Source organism: Nematolebias whitei, chromosome 19, assembly GCF_014905685.2.
Source record: "Nematolebias whitei isolate Nwh7 chromosome 19, NemWhi1, whole genome shotgun sequence".
Lineage (NCBI taxonomy): Eukaryota > Metazoa > Chordata > Actinopteri > Cyprinodontiformes > Rivulidae > Nematolebias > Nematolebias whitei.
The window spans coordinates 29,404,896-29,426,257 of NC_056516.1; the positions used below are offsets into that span (position 1 = coordinate 29,404,896).

The 21,362-nt window shown below is 40.6% G+C and overlaps 2 protein-coding genes across 2 annotated transcripts; one reads left to right on the top strand and one right to left on the bottom strand.

The window, feature by feature from the left end:
• Positions 1-48: 48 nt before the first annotated feature.
• pbxip1a (pre-B-cell leukemia homeobox interacting protein 1a) lies at positions 49-8,402 on the bottom strand. Its single transcript, XM_037693484.1, has 9 exons — positions 8,331-8,402; positions 7,325-7,409; positions 7,142-7,209; positions 6,179-6,803; positions 4,250-4,477; positions 1,933-1,991; positions 1,738-1,833; positions 1,431-1,611; positions 49-1,305 (listed from the first exon to the last, which is right to left on the bottom strand). Exons 1-9 carry the CDS (start codon positions 8,400-8,402, stop codon positions 356-358), a joined length of 2,364 nt encoding a protein of 787 aa, XP_037549412.1. The 3' UTR covers positions 49-355.
• Positions 8,403-11,678: 3,276 nt separating this feature from the next.
• cks1b (CDC28 protein kinase regulatory subunit 1B) lies at positions 11,679-14,487 on the top strand. The gene is made up of 4 exons (XM_037692743.1): positions 11,679-11,801; positions 11,991-12,058; positions 12,203-12,330; positions 13,776-14,487. Exons 2-4 carry the CDS (start codon positions 12,000-12,002, stop codon positions 13,823-13,825), a joined length of 237 nt encoding a protein of 78 aa, XP_037548671.1. The 5' UTR covers positions 11,679-11,801; positions 11,991-11,999; the 3' UTR covers positions 13,826-14,487.
• Positions 14,488-21,362: the final 6,875 nt, after the last annotated feature.

The window sequence follows — 21,362 nt, forward strand, 5'->3', positions numbered from 1 at the left end:
ATATATATATATATATAAATAAATAAAATAAACTGCTTTAGACTCTTGTTTTTTAGTGTGATCGGAGTTCAAACTCACATGCATTGTTTACTGCACTGACTAGCAAAGAAAACTTCACACAGTTACTGAGGGACTGGACTTCAGGTTGCATGACCAGACAGAGGTAGGTAACAACTAAGCCCAAAATGATAAATCTAGCTCATAATTAGAGACTTCAAGGGACATTTAAGAGTGACAGATCCATTGGTACCAAAAGCTTCTGTAATTACAGCTCTGGAGGAGACGGTGGGTAAGTGTCCTTAAAAGCACCACGTGTGCTGCGGCGTCCCATTTGCAGCTTCTAACTGGTCCGTTTCTAAGCTGCAAACTTCCACAGGGCCTCTCGCTCAAACTCCTCCATCTCCTCCTCCAGAGAGTCGCTGTCCTTCTGCCCGCCACCGTCCAACACGTCCACCATGTCTTCCAGAATGTCCGCCACGTCCTCGGCGAAGTCCCCGAAGCGAACCCTGTCGTGAATAAACACGCCGTCCTCGAAGAAATCTGCCGCCAGCTTCCTGATCTTGTCCTTGCTCTCGGAGGAGCCCTCCAGTTTGCTCAGGTAGCCCTCCAGCAGCTCCTCAAACTCGGACAGCTCCACTGGGTACAACCCCTCCTTGGCGGCGCAGTCCTCCAAGGAGGTGCAGCCCAGCTGGGGGCGCACGTTGCGGCGGAGCTTCTGGTCCTGGTCTCTCCAGAAGTCGTCGTCGTGCTGGTGATGCTGGCGGCGCTGGTGTTGGTTCTGATGATGATGGGAGTTTTTACCGGGCTGGCTGTGCCACGGTTTCTCCTTCCTTCTTTCCTCCCGGTCCAGTCTGCGCTCCCCCTTCTTCCTCTCCCACTCGTCCTGGTGTTTCCTCCAGGCTTCTTTGTGAGAGTTGTCCTTCTGAGGCTTCCACTGGTTTTCCTTCTTCTGCTCTTTGTGCTTCCACTCCTTCTTCTCCTCTTTCTTCCAGTGCTCTTTATGTTTGCCCTTGTCTCCCCTCCATTTTGACCCCTGCGGCTTCGCCTTCTCCCACTTCTCGACTTGTTCGGAGAGCTTCCTCTGGATCCCCTCCAAGCTTTCCCGGACCCGTTTTCCGTCGCCTCTGTCCGCTTTCATCTCGTCCAGTCTTTTCTTGCTCTTCTCCAGAAGAACCTTCTGCCGGTGAAGTTCCTTCTTCAGGTTTCCTTCCTTCTTCCTCTCTGGTCCGGCTGGTTTGTGAGAGCTCTGAGCATCTCCGTCTCCAGGCTGAGAGGATGAACTGGAAGTTGGTATTTCTGCAACAGCTGTGGAAAATAAAAATAATCGATTGCTGCACGTTTCTCTATAAACTAACAATTCAATAACATCTTTTAGGACAGCACTACAATAAATGCTGTTAAGGGTAAAGTATGATTTAGTTGAATCGTACTCGTTAGCTTGCTGAGTTCAGTCACTCGAACCCTCAGACTCTCCAGCTCCTTCTTCAGCTCAGGCAGCGACAATAGCTCCTCTCTTAACCTGGTGTTTTCTTTTTCTAACTCTACTATCCCCTTTTCATCGCCACTTGCTGCCACGGCATTCATCTGAGAGTCAAGTTCTTCTTTTTTAGTCTGAGAGAGAAAGCGGGAAAGCTTTAAATCAGCAGAAATTTGGCGTGCAAGGGATCCTGGGCCTTTAATTTATTTATTGTCATATTAAGCAGATGAATGTAAATAATAAAATAAGTGTGCACTGACCCGTAGTTGAGCTTCCAGCTGAGCGATTTGTTGTTTTTCCTGTGCCAGTTTATCCAATAACTCCTTCATATCCTGTGGATCACTGCTAAGCTCGTCCTGGATTGAAACCCATAAGCGTGTGAACAGAATACATATATTTTTAAAAGAATATGTTACTTTATTATGCTGTTTAAATTCAGGAAACGGGAAACAAACCTGGAGGAAACAAGCCTGGTTTTGTTCTCCGTCCGTCAGTTCAGAGGCGTCAAAATCACCTGTCAGACAAGCACACGTCACCTTTACACAAGTCTGATGAAAGATTACACACAAAGCTGACAAAATGTCTCACAAAGTCGCTTTGGTTGGGAGGTGCATTCTTATACTTTGTTCCAAAGTCAAACGCAAAACCTGCAACATTTAAACCCTAAACTTCTAAACGGCGATGAAGAGCTCGAACACAGCTCAGAATGTGTTATTTGCTTTTTTTTTTTTTCCTGCAGTCGCTGCAGGAGCTGTCAGGGCAGATAAGTGCTCTGACAATCCACCACTGGCTGAGCAGTGGGGGGTGGAGAAGCTTACGCTGCGGTCCTATCTTTGATTCTGGACAGAGAGGAAACCTGTTGACGAAGTGCAGCTTAGTCGACATCTAACAAACCGACATCCAAGTATTGCTGACGACTGCAAATAAAAATGCTCATGCAACTCAAAGGTGATGTCATTGTAGAGCAGTAAATGTAAACCTTATTATTCACAGGAAATCTCTCTTAAGCTTCGCAGCAACAGGTGTAAAACCTGAAAATGTCTGGGTGGAAGTGTCACACAGATGTGACATTAAGTGGTGATTTATTTATTTATATTTGCTGATAAAATTAGTTTCAAACAAAACACTTTAGAAAAAGATCATTCTATTCACATCTCTGAAAAATCCAGGGGTTGAACAGTTTAACACTTTAGGTAAACCGTCAATGAAACAGGACAAGATTTAGGAGATTTCAGAATTATACATGTGGGCAACATAAGGCCCGGGGGCCAGAAACGGTCCTCGAGCCATCTCAATCTGGTCCTCAACATCCTCAAACATACATATAATCTGATATACACCAATTTAAAACAGGACTTTAGGTCCTGTTCTCTCTTTTTACCAGTTTATAAAAGAGAGTGGTTGTTGATTAAATTAGGCCTAAACATCCTTCTGCTAACATTAATAAACAATATGATAAGAATAAAAACATGCATGTTCGGCTGCCTTCAGGTCCAGGCCTCTCTTGCAAAAGAGATCTGATCTCAGTGGGATCTGCCTGGTTAAATAAAGTTTAATAAACATTTTAAGGTCAAGGTTGTTCAAATCATGCATTTGAGATTTAAAAATGTGTTTTTTTTTGCCAAAAATATATGTGTAAATTATCTGTCATGAGGGCTAATGTTTAATAAAATAATGTTACGTTTTGGTCAAGCATGGCAACAAAACTAAACCCTGAAAACAAGCTAAATAAACAGCTTTGCCCTCTTGTGCAATACAGCAGTCCCTCGTTTATCGCAGGGGATCAGTACCCTGAAGACACACGATAAGTGAAAAACTGCAAAGTAGGAATAGTAGTGCAAGTAATAAGAAGTAGTTTATTTTATTATTTATATAAATATATATATATTAAGGCATTTTAAACCCTTCCCACACTCTTTCAATATTCTAAACAATGTTTCTAAACTCTAAACGCTCTAAAAGAGCACAGAATGTCATGATTTCAGCTCCCTGCCTTCTCTGCTCTCAGCCACGCCCACTACTCCCGCTGCACGGTGAACAGCTGATCAGCTGCAGCAGGAAGTTTATCCTGCAGCGTGGGCTGCACAATGGTGCAGGAGGTGCTAAATAATTTGAAACAAGTTATTTTAAATAAAAAATTTCAGGCCGATCGTGCGGCTCATCCATCAATCAGCCAATTGTGTGTCGTGTCTAATCTTATTTTGAAAAACTGCGATAGAGAGTCCGTGATAAACGAACCGCGAAGTAGAGAGGGACTACTGTATTGGCAACATGATATTTCAAGATTCTGCTAATTTGAACAATGCAACAAAACTTCACTTGCAACATTAAAACCAGACATGAGTCTGAAGACGACGTCTCGGCAGAGCTTTAAGCGCACGTTTGAAATTTAATCTCCTGCAAAGAAGAAAATCATGCAGAAATGAAATCCAGAGACGGTGCCGCCTTCGCAGGGCTCCACTAATTTAAGACAGATTGAGGGAAAGTGGAAAGCTGTGACTAATTCATGTAAAATTTTGAAATTCTTTTCTCTAATGATGCTGCGTCTGGGAGAGACCGTTTGGCTCGTCACCAGCCCACGGTCTGAAAACTAGGAGCTTCAGACACCACCAAGCTTTGGATCAGGATGTGCTTTTTTTAAACACACACATATTAGGCGTTAAATATGACAAACTAGTTCTGCTCTTGAGGATAAAGCACAAAAAACAGGAACTTAAAACAAATTTTCTTCTTCAAACATGGGGCTTCAAAAAGCCCAAAAAAGGAACTCACCTGAGAAAAAGAGGGAACCTAAGAAGAGCAGGACCAAAGCAGCCACGATGCATTTGTTCACCGAGAACCAGGACTTTTCTTCCTTTTTCTCAGGCAGCTTGAATTCCACCTCCTCCTCATCCTCTTCCTCATCCGAGGGTCTTGGTGCTTCAAACGAGGGCACATTCCTCCTCCTCAGTCCGTCGTCAAAGCTGCTCGTGTCACCCAGCTCATAACGGCTGGACGGCTCTGAAAGAGGGAGAAACGTTACAGGAGGAGACGCGACGCCTGAAACTAAACCACATACACCCAGCCGTGGCGTTAAACCACCACAACAAATCATTTCAGCATTCCTAGAGACTCAACTGTCAGCAACGAAGTTGTTTCAATATTATAATTATCCACTGGCAGCTTTCCGTACAAATACCAGATTTTTACAGATTACACGGCGTGTTAAAAAAGACATGTGCAAACAGCATGTGGAAAATATCAGAGAATAAAGGAGAGAGCTGCTCGTGGAAATGGATGACTTTTTTTTATTGCTCAGTTACAACAACAATAATTTTATGCTTGGGGTGTAATTAATTTAATGTGGTGTGGGCTTCCCTGTCACACTGGTGAATCATTTTCCAGATGTTAGCATGACGCAGATAAGAAAAGAGTTAACAAATCGTTGAGGTTTCTCAGTTAACTTGTGTTAACTGTAAATAAGACATCGTAATCCACTTCTACTTTCTTGAATGCTGCGCTGCAAACTTTATTAATTTTTTTACTGCCACAGAACCCGACCCTCCGCCCAGATTCATACGGTAATTTAGCTTTTTATAAAGCACCAATTCACAATAAATGTTTTCGAAAGCTATAAGAGGTATGAGTGCTAACAGACCCTGAAGGAGGTTGTCGGAAATACGGCGCCAATTTTTGATGAGACGATGTCAAATCTACCAAAATGGTGAGAATATAATTTGTAAAAAATCTGGAAGGATAAAAATGTAGAGCCCTACGACATTCCTATGTACTGCTGTGCACCTGTGAACATTTGCACGAGTATCTTCACAAAATTATTTTTGTCTTAGTACATTTTAATGTGTACTATTAATAATAAATGAATGGATAATCGGCCTTTGAAAACTCATATTAAATGACTTTTAAACGTTATTCAAGAAAATCAAAACTGCCTAATTTAGATCCTACGACACGTGATCCATTTTAATCCAATTCATTAAAATAAAATCCGAATCACAAGTCAGTTCAACAACAAAAAAATCCAGATACTTGCAGTTCAGTTCAATCCAAATCAAAACTAATTCAATACAAGTTCACTTCATTACAAAATGCCAGTTGGTAAAATAACATTTAATGTGATCAGTTCTGGGTTTATCCAGGAGCGCACACTGCTAAATCATAGTGATAACTCACAAGTTAATGGTTTGATAAATGAACTATTTGATCTCAAGACAGCAGGAAATAACTTGTTTGTTTAACATAAAAACAGAAATACATGCTGCTTATTTCTAATTTAGCTTCTAGGCACTAATAATTATTCTACGAAGATTTAAACTACATGGAATTAATCAGCAACAGATTATCATGAAACCCAACAGCAGCTTAACATAAGCTAACACTATACTTATGCTAATGCTAGTATTAGTACTATAGTACTAATAACGGTCATATCTTGACTAGTTTTTCCTACATGTTCAAGTTTTTGTGGGTTGCTTCCACCAAACTTTAAATAGGAATTTATACAACTAGTGGAATAACGTGGCATGTCATATAAAAAACAGAAATCTATTAAAGAAGGTGCAAACAAAAGGGTACTAAAGCTGTTTTAAATAATTGTAAATCATCATCTTCATTAAAGCTGCAAAGTCTCTACCTCCTGTTTGGTAAATGGTGAATGAATGTGATCATTTCATTAAAAAAAAAAAAAGTGTGAAACTTTCTCACCTTCCTCATCCTCGCCTTCATCCATGTCCATCGTCTCAGAAGGCTTGTCTTCCTCCCTTTCAGCCTCCTCTTCCTCTGTCTCAGCAGAACCAAGTGTCTCAGGTGCAGCTGGATGCTCCGTCTCCAGGCTCTGTGGGACTGTGCTCTCAGGCTCGGTGCTTCCTGGAGCAAAGCTAATATCAGCTTCAACGTGAGGCAGAGATTCGGCGGCAGCGAGGGTCTCTGTGGGGACGTTAACCTCGGGTACAGCACTCGAGACGTCCTCCTCCCCAGAAAGACTCGCAGGAATCAGTCCAGAATCAGCAGGTGTGTCGAGCGCGGGCTCAGCAGAGACGGTGAACTCAGTCATGGGAGAAGCGGAACAGGGCTCTCTGGAGTCAGCCGTGGAGATTTCAACAACTGGAACATCAAGCTGAGACCCCAAATCTATGTTGGTGACAAAAGACATGGCACCTTGTGGCTCGTTGTCGCTGGGAGAGGTGGTTACGATATCGTGGATAACCGGAGGCTGACTCTCCAAGTCAAAGTATGAAGCATCGTGGGGGCCGGGTGGAAGAGGACTCAGCCGGGCCGGACTCGAAGGGACAGGACCCTCACTGGACTCTGGAGATGTCTCCTGACAAACCTAAACACGAACAAAGAAATAAATCATCTGTAAATAAACTTTCATCTTTTTTTTTTTTTTTAATTTACAGTAATTACACTTGATCTCTTACAGTATTTTTTTTTATAAAGTTCCTCCTGTGCCCTACTTTTCCTCAGACAGCATCTACATGACATCTTTTTCCGCTTTGTCTTTTAGGAATGGCTTCGTTTTACAAAAACGGATCTCAACTTGTCAAGCAGATAATGACATCTTAACCCGGACATATTTGTAGGTTTCGTCGTTCTGAGAGCTCTTTCTGCCGCGTTATCTTTGTCTCGCCTTAACTGGATTATTTTCCAGTTTATTAATGTACCAACCTGGTGACCTTCTTCAGATAAAACAGTTTCTACTGGAATGTCAGCTGGTTTGAACTCAGCCGCAGCTCCTGAAACAAAATTCACACAATGTCATAATGCACGAATCCTAACAACAGTTATCAAAGAAGCCTTTGATTTTCACTTTTGTCAAAGCTTTAGCTTCGAGTGTTGACTTGTCAGTACCTGCCACCTCCTCGGAGAGACTGGGGGCATCTCCCAGGCTCTCAGTGCCGTCATCCACAGGACCCACATTCTCAATGGCAGCTTCCTGTGGAGTAAGAAAATCCAACATTTAATACTCGACACTTAAAAACACATTACAGCCAATGCATGCAGGTTGTTCCACACAGACCACTTTATTGGATATATATATATATATTATATATATATATATTATAATAAATACTTTAAGGAAAAACTTGTTGATAGATGCTAAAATCGCACATAGCCTAACTTAAACACAAAACTACTGACTCCCTGCAGTCAGACAGTCCATAACACTCTTTTTAAAACAATCCAATGGCACCAAAATAGAATTACAGTACATACATTTATAAAATTTTCTAATTTCAACTTTTATTGTTATAGTTTGTACTGTTTTCAGCAGAACCTACAGTTTTACAGCCTTCAGACTTCTTTGGCTATAGTTTTGTATTAAAAACACCACTTAGTACCACAAAACAACAAACACATTTTGGTTTTAAATGCTAATCAAGGTTTCAAGGTTCTTTATTGTCATTCGTATCACATGTGGTACATGAGGTGGAACGAAACTGTGTACTCAAGGTCCCAGTTACTCCCAAAACTAGCAAAAATATAAAGTATAAAAAGAAACGGTATATAAGGATCTAAGATATACACTAAGATGATTAATGTAAACGCAGGAAGAGTTGTGCCGTTATGCACAAAATATCGACTGTTCAATTGAGGAAAAATGTACAAGTCCCTGCCCAGAGAGATGAATCAATTCCCTTAGAGTGAAAGGAGCAGAAGGTGGAGCCACTTTCATTTGCACTGAACACATCATCACACAGCTGATGACTCAGAGATACACATCCACTAAAGTTTGATCATTTTTTTAAATGAAGCTTTGGACTGCATGTTCATTCAACCTTTATTTATACAAGTTAGCCTTTGAGAGTCTATTAGTATGTTAGATCCTCATAAGGGTGGTTGGATTGATGCTCACCTCAGGGGAGAGGAGGGTCCAGCTGTTGGTGGAGGAGCCACTGCTGCCTGTGCTGTTGTTGCTGTCAGACATTGCCCCCTGCTGGCTGATGTTGGCACAGCACGAGACGGATTCAAGCTTTATGAGAACCTGCACATGACAGAAACGGTGAACTTCACAAGTACTGTAGGACTAAAACATATGTACACACACACATATATATACATGCACATCTAACTGACAATAAGGCTTAGTTTTCCTTTTAATGTGCACAGCTCAGAACACAATATCAATGACAAACGGGTCTCACTGCATGAAATATTTGATAGTGGTTATTGCGTCAAATAATCTTCAAAATGTCGCATTAGTGCAAAAAGAAATGTGGGCTTTAATTTAAGCAGAAATGCACGACGTGCAAAGGGAATAGGAAGCTCATTGTCGCCGATTCTAGTTATGTAACGGTGTGCTGGCACCCCATAATACACCACTGCGCAGGAAAATACAGAGTATAGTTAAGAAATACATACAGTAACGATCCAATTAATAATCACGAGTGGCACTTGAGCTAACCACTGGTCCTGATTCATTCATCCAGACAATCTGTGCAGCCGTGAAAACACCAATGGTCAAACCTGAGATCCAGAAACGAGCCAGCAGAGGGTTATGCTTCCTAAACGCGTCTAGGTTGTGTTTTTATATTTTTACATATGAAACGAGGGCAAATTTTAGGGCCTGTGTTGTTGTAGCAATCAATTTCAAGGTTCACCCATGATGGTAAACAAAGGATGTTGGCTTAAACATTCCCACTCTTCCGCGTCCCCAATCAGGCCCCGCTGCTAGCACGAGCATCAAACATGCCACGTTCTACCAAACTAAAATCCAATAAAAATAGTTTTATTCGCCCGCGCTTGCTTACACAATTGTCGGTGGTTGCTTTTTCCTTAAAAACGATTGGGTTTTCAGGGAGAACGGCGACCTCCTCCTCTTGTAAACTTGGGAACTTTGGGAATTCCAAGCTGCGTCACATTAACCCAAAGCGCCTCTCGTCCAATGGGATTTCAGCGTGCGCCCGGGAGTGCCCGCCCACAAATCAATGCTGGACCAATCAGATAACAAGTTGGAAGAGACGTCCATCCAAAGGCAGATTGACGCACGCAGCTGAAAGTGGCAGGTGATGGACGGGGCTCTGTCTCCAGGGTTTATAATACGACTTCATGTGTGGCCCCAACGTTCAAAATGCATATGCGCTCACATATTTATACACAGGAGGGAGAGGCTACAGAGACCAGCAGCGCATTGACACGTCTGCTGAGCTATATTTGACTGCGGGACTTACCAGATTGGACAACCCCTGCACTCCAGTTGCTCCTGTGTGGACACAAGTTTCATCAACTATTCTATAATTAGTGCGCTAAGTGTTTCGTCTGCGCACATTTCTATTTCTTCACTCCTGGAGATGAAGCTAAACTATATTTTTTGCAGACACAATGCTATAACCTGCAAATGCATTTGTTTACTTAGATTACATTATGCATGCTTGGTTATACTGTAGTTGTTTCTTGGTTGTTTCTGAAATTCCTCCTAGTGTTCCTCCTCATCTGATTGCCCTGAGCCAATCGATTTTGAGGCTAATACACTGTAAGTATGAGGCAGGCAATAATAGGTTTATTGTCAAACATTAACAGTAAAAGTGGACAACTTACTGGAAAACACAACCCTTTGCTGTGATGCTCGAACTTAATCATTGAACCATTATTTATTACAAAAAGCTGTGAATTATATTTATAAAGGAATTCAAGATCGTCTGAGACCATCCACCCGGAGAGCCTCTGCAACAATTGGTTTGCACAACCAAAGAATTTCTGCACAAACTGTCAGAAACGTCTCAGGGAAGCTCATCTGCATGCTCGTCATCCTCATCAAGGTCTCTACCTGACTGCAGTTTGCTGTCGTAACCGACTTGAGTGAGCAAATGCTCACATTCAATGGCGTATGGCATATTCTTCACAAATAAATCCCGGTTTACACTGTACAGGGCAGATAACAGTCTGCGTCATGTAAGGCATCATGTGGGTGAACGGTTTGCTGTTGTCAACATTGTGAATCAAGTGGCCAATAGTGGCGATGGGGTTATGGTATGGGCAGAAGTATGTTATGGACAACGAACGCAGGGTTGTAACTACACATGTGGTCTGTGGTGAAGCCGTGTGGATGTACAGGTACACTCATCTCCAGGCCAGAGGTCACTCCAGGGATGAAGATGTTCACATCCTTGATAGAGAGGAATGATGATTTAAGCGAGGAGTGAAGGAGGCCATCTTTTTGACGAGAACCCGCCCATTGTTAAACAGGGGTGAAGGCCTCCGTGTTCAACTGTCCCCTTCAATGCTGTTATTGCTAGTATCACTCAGCCCCCTGGGCACTCACGACCAATTGTTAGACTGGTCCTCCTTTTTACATGTGAACAACTAGTTTGGTCTGTCCAGAAAATTGGTTGATCCACTATGAGAAGGTGTTGCTAATGAGACTGAGATTGATCTTCAGACTGAAGAAGTCTTTTGGATAAAAGACAAAACATTTCAACAAAGAAGAACCCGTCCAGAGGACCTGACTCAATCTTGTCACATCTTTTTCTTCTTTTGGCTTTTCCCTTTTCAGGGGTCACCACAGCAAATCATTTTCCTCCATCTCATTCTGTCCTCTGCATCTTGTGTCCTAACTCTCTAACTGCATCCATATATCTCCTCTTTGCCATTTTTGTCTTATCTTGTTAGATAAGCATGTCAAATTCTTACAAAGTACATCCACGTGTTGCTGTATAACAAAACGCAATATAAATTTGTAATAACTTGACAAAATAGCTTGAAAATGTTTTATTAATTTGACTTATCAGCAAATTATTCATCACTGCTTCTGTTATTAAGACGATAGTGTAGACATTTATTATCAATGGGATTATGCAATGGGATTATCCTCTATACATAGAGGTTGAATGGAAATGATTAAATCCCTTACCGTATGAGTTGTATATTAATTAAAGAAAATAAACTGTCAGGTAAATGTAATAAATAGTTCTAAGTTTTCTTCTGAGTGATGATAAAAAAACAAAATAATGTCTCAAAAATTGGGAATAAATGCAAAAAACAAGCGAATATAAACTATCTACGTACATAAATAAAGACAAGTGAACGCATCATTTCAAACGTCCAATCAAACTCTAGAAAGGCTATTTTTTTGGTATTATAACATCAAATGAGAAACTCGTATATTAAAGACGTCATTTCCGGTATTAGGCAATTATCCAATGGGAAGCAAGTTTGTTTAGCAGCTTGACCAATAGGAAGAGGCCAAGTGCTTTTGAACATTGAAAAGCGGGCTGGAAAACATTCGAGAGGGAAACAAAGGAAGAGGGACCATCTTAACTGTTTTTGACACAAGCGTTTGTAAAAGTTAACATCTTTTCGAACCAGAACACCTCGACGCGTTCATAAGGTAATTCTGACCTTTTCGTTGATTGTGCCAAATATTGAAAAACATTGATTTTGGTTTTAAGCAGACGTGTCTTACCGAGACTACTTGTCGGCTAGCTAGCCGAGCACGCTAAAACTTTCCGCTATCAGGAGCTCGTTCGTCTTGTTCCTCATTGTGAACAGTAACTAACAGGTGAAACTTCTTTGTCAGGTTTCCGTCATGTCTCACAAACAAATCTACTACTCTGACAAATATGACGATGACAAATACGAGTACAGGTGGGTAATTATTTACATTTTTTTAACTTTATGGTAGTACGTTAGCTTTGTCATCGACTCGATGCTGTAAACTAAAATGACAACCCCTAGTGACCCTTGAAATAAGGTGATCTTAATTTTTAACATGTCTTGTGTCTTGTGCAGACATGTCATGCTACCTAAAGACATTGCTAAGCGTGTACCCAAGACCCATTTGATGTCGGAGACCGAGTGGAGGAACCTCGGAGTGCAGCAAAGCCAAGGATGGGTGCATTACATGATCCATCAGCCAGGTATTATAATGGTACTAATGTATTGTCATGATCCACTGTAACTGAGTGGACAAGAAGTGCTGAACAGATGTGCAGAGAACCTGCTGTTTTCTGTAGCTGGAAGCCAGCTTTTTGTTAACCAGAATAGCTGAATTTGAAAATTCTTATCAACATTTACACTACCGGTAGTTACTTATGCCTGAACACAATAACTTGATTTATTCTATACAAAATCTGGCTTGTTATACTGGATTTTGAATAATGTATAGGGACATTTCAGGCAGTGTTAGGCTTAAGAAATGACCACCAAAGACACAGATAGCACACAGGACTTATTTCCTCGCTGATTAATTTTTGACTACGATCATCCAATAGATGCTGTTCTTCTAAAGATAATGTGTGCATTCTCATCTTGTGTGTGTGTGTGTGTGCGGTGCAGAGACCCTCGGCTCGTTGCAAATCGTTTTGTACACGTTCCAAAAATTTGTGCAACATTTTCTCTGGAACGAAGTTGCGACCGTCGCCAATCTGTCTCAAGACTGTATGCGACTGTATTTGGACATCTTCTCAAAAGCTCTCCACTGACAGAAACCTGCTAATTCCAGATCTGAAAGCTGATAATGTATTGAAAATAAATGCTCCATATGTGCCTCTTCATTTAAAAAAAAGTGCTTGCAGTTTGGCACATCTTTAATGCAAAAATAGACTACGGTTTTTAAATACTCTTTGCTCAAAACATGGATAAACAGCTGACTTGGCTGCATTTGAAAACTCTGAGAATAAAATGGGAACGTTTGTATATTTTCTTACAATTTGCCTATTTCAGTGACCAGCTCGTCTTGAAACTGTTGCAGCTCAGTGAGAACGTTAACTTGGGTTTTTCCTGAATCTCCTGTTCAGAAAATGGTAAACGAGCTGCATTTTCTAATGAGTCCTTTTAACTTGTTGTTTAGCGAGATTACTGCTCTTCCTCGAGTTACCGCCGCCCCAGAACAAACAAACAAGATAAAATTCTAAACCTACATGAGTATTTATCCTACAACGAAAGCTGGTAACAGGTTGTCTGTGTGGTCAATAATTTGTGGTTAATGATGGCTAAAGCACAAATGTGAGAGTTTACAGTTGTGTGCTAATATGTTGAGTTTTCTTGAGGAATTCTTGCTCTGCCAAGAATGTCTCCAAATAGACGGGATGGTTTCTGACATTCTTGCTGGGTGGTGCCAATGAATGTCAGTTTCACCAAATGATGCAAATGAACAACGGCTGCACTAAATAAAGAAAATGCATAACACAAACCAGTCGGGTTAATTTTAAATTAATCTGTAAAGTTTCAAACTTTCATGTAAAACCTGTAGAGCAAGTCGGTTTTCTGGATCATCAGTAAAGTTGGATTATATTTTCTTACCTTCAGTAGTTTAAAAATGATCTTTACTTCCTGTGTACTGTATTTTCTTTCTCTCCTTCAGAACCACACATTTTGTTATTCCGGCGCCCTCTGCCCAGCCCTAAATCATAAAGGATGCTCTCTGGATCCTGCAAAGATCAGTCCTTGTGCGCCACAGATCTACTGATCGTGTATCGGAGCGTTTGTATGGCGGACACCGCGGGCTGATCATGCTGGACCTGGGAACGAGACTGTTAACATTTATGAACATTATGGTTGTGGAACTGTGTTGAAAGAAGGAAAAAAAGTTTACCCTTCTCTTGACGAAAGGACTTCTGCTCATACACCACCTGCCAGAAACATTCAAGCCTTTTGATGTCTCACCAACCCCCAACTTGCTGCTAGGACATTCCATCTTTTTATTGATCCAAGATGTGAGAAACACAAGTTCAGCATTTGAGTTCTAGTAGTGCATGAAGCCAAACAAACAAAAGAAACAAAAAAAAAAATCAAAGATTGTAAATTTAGTTTGACTCAGAAACTGATCTGCGGTTTGAAGGGACGTGTTGCTGCTTGGTCTAAATGACACTGTAAAACTGGCATTCAACAATATTGTCATGTTCATGAAAACCTGCGTCAGTCTGCTTTTTAAAAAAACAAAAAAAACAAACTTGTTTGGATCCTGTTTTCTGAAACCAGTTTCTGACCTGCGTTAAAGAATCTCAACTGGTCTGAGTGCACAGTGAGCTGCTTGATATTTATGTCACCCTCTTAAATAAATGTAAATTTTTAAAACCCAAGTGTGGTTTTTAATTCCACCCACCCCACACACACACACAATTTTCCTCAAACAGTAAATTTAAATTTACCAATAGTTTGATTTAAAGCTAGAGTAAGTTTTGTACAAGGAAGCACTCGCCTCTTTTTTTGTTTTTAAATGACTTTAATGCTAAATTTAGCAGTAATGAAGGTGAGGATTGAATTAGATTTTTCAGGCCCATTTAAAATTAGGATTTTTGCAAAGAGTTGAAACTTAAAACAGTTGGGGCTTTTATTACTTCCTGTACTTGTTTTAGGGGAGTAGTGGTGCAGAGGTCAGGGAAGATGGGTCTGTGATTGGAAAGCTGCAGGTTCAACTGGTACCGTCAACATCAAAATGTGGGTGGAAAAAGGTGAAACGCACCTGCCTCACTGGTCCCCTGAGCAAGGCTCATAACTCCCACCATCTGCTCCCAAAAACGGGTCTCTCTTGAAAATGAGTTCTCGTGACTCAATGAGACTACCTGTATAAATAAAGGTAACGGGGGTCCTTGTGTATATAAACTGCACCTAAATGATCTCCATTTCTGGCTGATTTTAAAACGCCTTTTAAACCTTAAACCATCTTTAAATGTTTTAAAGTACATGTAAGTTTTATTTTTTCTATGTACAAAGATTGTATCTGCCTATTAACTACATTTATTTTGTTGGATAACAATCGTTTTTATTGCGTTCTGTCACCACCCAGGTTTATTCATGGTATGAATTTATTGAAGTGGTTTAAAACTGGAAGAAGAAGAAAACTTATTTTAGCTGTCAACAGTTCACTTTCAGTGAACTTTCAGCATTAATTTCTCAAGTTTCCATTTGAAGCTCAGATTGTCATTTGCTCAGTCATCTCTGACTTCTTGATCATGTTGGTTAAACAAGTCAACTTGCAAACTGTTCATACCAGAACTGGCCACTAGAGGGGGTCAGAGGACCACAGCTGGTCCTTGTACTACTCTGAGAACCATGGCATCTTTGGACTTAAATAGATTTGACCTGCTTTTATTTAAATGGCAACATTTAGGAAAATGCACACAAGTGAAGAGAGCATCCTAAAAGTCAGAAAATATTTCTTCAGGTTAAAATTATTGTAGCCTGATTAAAATGCTTTACAAAGTGTTTTTTTTTGTTTGTTCACAGTTTCATAATTTGAGCTGTGGAGGGCAGTGCAACACAACAAAGGTGTTTATTTATTTATTTTCTTTTTTACAAACCCATTGCAATGAGGGTGGTGCAATGGATCAATTTGTAGAGCAGCCACCTCAGCGAGCAGGTCGTCTGTTCAAATCCTGGCCGGGGGGCCTTTCTGGGTGGAGTTTGCATGCTCTCTCCATGCATGCGTGGGTTTTCTCTGGGTACTCCGGCTTCCTCCCTCAGACCAAAACCATGCATGTTAGGCTGATTGGTAACTTTAAATTGTCCCTGTGAAAGAGTGAATGGTTGTCTCTCTGTGTTGGACTGAGACCTGTCCATTGTCCCCCACCTCTCACATTGACTTGGACATGGGTACCAGTGACCCCCGTGACACGAAAAAGGAAGAAGCCGATAAAGATAGTAGATGGATGTTGAAATGAACTCAATGTTCACCTTGGAGCTACGTTTAGACCAAATCTGCATCATCATCTTGTCTGAACCTCATTCAGAAAGCTCCATCTGATTTGTTGTGGAGTAAATGTGCAACAATCATGGTGCAACAGTGCAAATGGTCCGTAGTGATTCTGGCACCATGGGTAGTAACTGCTCAACTTTACCAGGTAACGGAAGAAAATAATGTTTTGTGAAATACGGGAAGATTTCAGACAATTCTTTGCAAAATGGTCCCGAGGTAATCACCAGGCGGTGATGGTCATCAATCTGAGCCGCCTCCTGATGTTTAGATGAGTGGGCGGAAAAAAGATGTTTCGTCATCTTGAGGCGAGAAAAAGCAGCATCCTGCCGAGGAATCAGCTGAAAAACATTTCCCACCGGAGCCTTCGAGGTGAAGAATGGGTTTATAGTTTATCAGAGTGAACTTTCAGGGTTTTACTATACTGCTACTAATAATTTAATCAATTTCTGAAGAGTTTTAAAGGTGATCAGAGATTATTTCACCCTGACATGAAATCATTAATATCCTAAACATCAAACATATTCAGATTTTAGTAAAGAATCAGATTATTTATGTCAATTAAACATTTGAGATTTTATTGTTCCATGATCAAAACTCAAACATATTCTTCACAGAGATTAAGTTTTCCAACTTAAAAGGAAAAAACAAACAAACAATCAGATTAGCAGGTGTAGCCTATATGAACATTTTTGGTTGCATTTTGCACAAAATAGTAAAAAATGTTAGGATGTTTTAAATCTAAATCTGTCGGAGTAACTCATAAAAACAGAAAACATTTAATCACGTTCATGTCCTGGGAAAGCATGGGTTGTTTCAGGTCACGTGTTTGAACATATCCAATCAGGAAATGATAAAAATGAACTTTTAAAAATGACATTTTCATCCGTTGCTCCACATCTGGCACCTGAAGTTAGACCTGTTGCTGGGTGAAGTACACTGTCAGTGCTGTTTATAGCAAAACTTTTCTTAGTTCTTTTATTCTTCTTTTGACCACACACACCACCACCACCACCACCACCACCTTGGTTTAATTAGCAAATTAATGAGTATGAACAGCTTTGCCTGTTTCACAACCTTTTATGATGCAGTTATGATTTTAAAGTTGCTCCACCCTCTATGCTGGAAGCGGTCAAGGATGAAACCTTTCCAGCACAAATCCACACCGTATAATATGTTGGCTTTTTGTGTGCAATAAAACCACAGACACTCGATCTAACTCCTATCTTTCACCTATTAATATTTGATCAGAAGCTCGCTGGGTGGATTTGAAGACAAACCACCACCTGGCTTTAATCTGAGCATTTTATTCTTAGTTTCTGCAACATTCAATGAGAATGAAACAACAACAAATGGTCTCATGGCAGACTCTAACATCTGAATCTTTACAATATTTTGGGGGTAAATAGAGACTGATTTTCCTCTCCGAGAGAGATGGTGCCCAAAAATGAGGTTATTTGCATAATACATGAATATTTTATGAGCTTACCTCATAGCGGATAATCAAAACATAGATTTACACCCCGTATCGCTACATGAGAAACGTTTCGTCCCCCATCCAGAGGACTTCGTCAGTCTGCGGCCTGCCAACCAGATCGGTCCCATAGGTAGCCTTCATTTATTAAATCATATATTTTTTTTTACATCAGGCTTTAAAGATAAAGATTCATCAGTTTCAGAAGAAACTCAAAATGATAAATCACATAAAGCCAGTGCAACAATAGTTTATTTTTCATTTTTTTGTTAAGTACTTGCTTTAGTAAGTCATCGTATTAATAATAATGATGTTGGTATTTTGTTTGTTTCGACATATTATTGTATTTTGCTTGTACCATTGATGATAAATGCCCTCAGTTGTCCTTGTTTCCAGTTTTTTTTTTAATATAACACCTGTTCTCTGTTTGTAATCAGCACACCTGTCACATCGCCCCGATTTTCCTCAGTTGTTTTTTTTTTGTTTGTCAGATCATCTGTTAACCTTCATGCTTTCTTGGTTCCTCCTGCTGCCTCAGTTTTGTTATTAAAGAAGTAAGAATAACTCTTCGCTTGGTAAAAACTAAAACTATTTTGTGGAAAAGATTGATTGTCATCAAAATCTGACGTTCAGAGCTAAAGTTTTATTGTGACACGTCAGGATGCATGGCTGTGGTGACCCAAACAAAATTATAAAGATATCCACACATCAAGGCAGTTTCTAATCATCTGTATTGTGTAATTTGACTGCTCCGTCAGGGATGCATTAAGAAAAGCCTCATGCATTAAAATGTTGAGTTATTTTGATAAAGATCTACTTTGTGTTGTGCCCCATTGAAACGAGCTGTTACCCAAATCCTTCCTCTTTTAATTTCTCATCAAAATCAACCACAACACAATTAAAAGTAATGCTGCGTCCATAAACACCGTCTTGTTTGCACCTGCATTTGGGTCCACAGCTCACTAAATGTGACAGGTGGAGTATTTTTAGTCTAATTTACAATTTGCCACATAAAAGAAACTGCAGGAAAGGAGGTTGATGATGCCTTCAGCACTTTGCAGAAACATTATTTTAATTTTTTTGCATAAAAAACGTTTATTTGAGCATTTATATTCAGGGGAACACACACACGAGTTTGTCTTTCTATATTTACAGGGACTTTGCATTGATTTCTGTTCATTTTTCATTCATGTCTATATCCTAACCCAGACCTTTACCCAAAACCTAACTATTACCAGTACACACCTTACCCTAAACCTATACTGTATAACCATTACCAGTACATACCTTTCCATAAAAACCTAACCAGTACATACATGCCTAATACTAAACCTAACCCACCAATGGCACTTCTTATGGGGCCCGGGCTTTGGACCCCATAAGAAGCAGTTGGTCCTCAGAGTGTATTGTACCATATTTTTCTGACTATAAGGCACACTGGATTATAAGGCACATTAAGTGAAACAAGTTCATTTTGTCAGATTTTTGAGCGCTGTGTACCACAATAAAATCGTTCGAGGTCCGTGAGCACAACCAGAATTAATACGCAAGGCTCACTGTCGATTTTTGAGAAAATTCAAGAATTTTAAGTGCGCCTTATAGTCTGAAAAATATGGTAAGTTGGAAAAATGGGCCTTACATGGAAACAAATATACAAACCGGATTCCAAAAAAGTTGGGACACTAAACAAATTGTGAATAAAAACTGAATGCAATGATGTGGAGGTGCCAACATCTAATATTTTATTCAGAATAGAACACAAATCACAGATCAAAAGTTTAAACTGAGAGAATGTATCATTTTAAGGGAAAAATCTGTTGTTTCCAAATTTCATGGCGTCAACAAATCCCAAAAAAGTTGGGACAAGTCCATTTTTACCACTGTGTGGCATCCCCCCTTCTTCTTACAACACTTAACAGACGTCTGGGGACAGAGGAGACCAGTTTCTCAAGTTTAGAAATAGGAATGCTCTCCCATTCATGTCTAATACAGGCCTCTAACTGTTCAATCGTCTTGGACCTTCTTTGTCGCACCTTCCTCTTTATGATGCGCCAAATGTTCTCTATAGGTGAAAGATCTGGACTGCAGGCTGGCCATTTCAGTACCCGGATCCTTCTCCTACGTAGCCATGATGTTGTGATTGCTGCAGAATGTGGTCTGGCATTATCGTGTTGAAAAATGCAGGGTCTTCCCTGAAAGAGATGACGTCTAGATGGGAGCATATGTTGTTCTAGAACCTGAACATAGTTCTCTGCATTAATGGTGCCTTTCCCGACATGCAAGCTGCCCATGCCACAAGCGCTCATGCAACCCCATACCATCAGTGATGCAGGCTTCTGAACGGAGCGTTGATAACAACTTGGGCTATCCTTGTCCTCTCTGGTCCGGATGACATGGCGTCCCAGTGTTCCATAAAGAACTTCAAATCGTGACTCATCTGACCACAGAACAGTCTTCCATTTTGCCACACTCCATTTTAAATGACCCCTGGCCCAGTGCAAACGTCTGAGCTTGTGGAGCTTGCTTAGAAATGGCTTCCTCTTTGCACTGTAGAGTTTCAGCTGGCAACGGCAGATGGCACGGTGGATTGTGTTCACTGACAATACTTTCTGGAAGTATTCCTGAGCCCATTCTGTTATTTCCTGTCAGTGGCATTCCTGTTTGAGGTGCAGTGACGTTTAAGGGCCCGGAGATCACGAGCATCCAATAGAGTTTTACGGCCTTGACCCTTACGCACAGCGATTGTTCCAGATTCTCTGAATCTTTTGATGATGTTATGCACAGTTGATGATGATAACTTAAAAGTCTTTGCTATTTTACGCTGGGTAACACCATTCTGGTATTGCTGCACTATCTTTCTGCGCCTACTTTTGGTCTGCAGAGAACCCCTTCTCCCCTCCACACACAAACTCAGTCTTGCCTCATTTTAAGCTTTTCAAATACAACAACAGCAGATTTATGGTGTAAAAGCAGTAAATAAGCGTAGTTCCTATTTAACTATTCACTCCGTCATTTTTATACTTTCCACACAGTTTTATATAAAGAACCATTTGCTGCTTCATGTCAGACTTTTCTGAACATATTTGAGATCCTAGAAGCTTCTCCAGCAACAAAACCACTGCCCTTTGACTCACATATATAGAGACAGAACTTTGTTCAAACGGGATTTTACAAGATAAAATTCAAAGCACCCACAGCCCGACATGAAACTGGAGCTTGGTTCTTGTTGGGCCTGTAATAAAAACTGACACTGTGCCTTCATTCAATAACGAAAACGTCCGAAAGAACTTGAGAATGTTATTAGATTTAGCCAGGTGTGTGAATAATGTAAAGTGAAATGAAAAGCGGTGAAAGAACGGGGTGACGGAGGACAACGAGGTGTGAAGATGTGCTCAGTTAAAGGAGAGAACGGAGAGCGGGAGGCGAGAGAGAGAGAGAGAAAAGAGGTGAGGCACAAAGGGACAAAGCTGAGCTGGACACAGAGGTACATCTTTAAAGGAGATGATATGGGGAGAGATGTGAATGAGAACGAGTTTTGAAAAGGAAGATGGTGCAGAAGCACAGGGAGAGAGAATAAAGATCCGATGAGGAAATGAAATTTCCTATTAGTGAGTGGCTACTATTCGCACTTTATGTCGAAGCAAATTCCTAGTTTGTGAACCTCGTTCATTGACATGGCGATAATAAACTGATTCTGATTCTGATTCTGAAAATGGCTTTGCCAGAAACAAACGGCATCTTTGTGTCCTTGTTGGCCCAGCAGGAAGCGCTGAAGTGTGATG

Excerpts from the sequence above, each read along its gene's own strand:
- pbxip1a (XM_037693484.1), bottom strand. The coding sequence starts at position 8,402 with ATGTCTGACAGCAACAACAGCACAGGCAGCAGTGGCTCCTCCACCAAC. Across the intron at positions 4,478-6,178 it reads TGAAGGCGAGGATGAGGAAG|AGCCGTCCAGCCGTTATGAG; the intron begins GTGAGAAAGTTT and ends TCCCTCTTTCAG. Across the intron at positions 1,612-1,737 it reads AGCTGGAAGCTCAACTACGG|ACTAAAAAAGAAGAACTTGA; the intron begins GTCAGTGCACAC and ends TTTCTCTCTCAG.
- cks1b (XM_037692743.1), top strand. The coding sequence starts at position 12,000 with ATGTCTCACAAACAAATCTACTACTCTGACAAATATGACGATGACAAA. Across the intron at positions 12,059-12,202 it reads GATGACAAATACGAGTACAG|ACATGTCATGCTACCTAAAG; the intron begins GTGGGTAATTAT and ends TGTCTTGTGCAG. Across the intron at positions 12,331-13,775 it reads TTACATGATCCATCAGCCAG|AACCACACATTTTGTTATTC; the intron begins GTATTATAATGG and ends TCTCTCCTTCAG.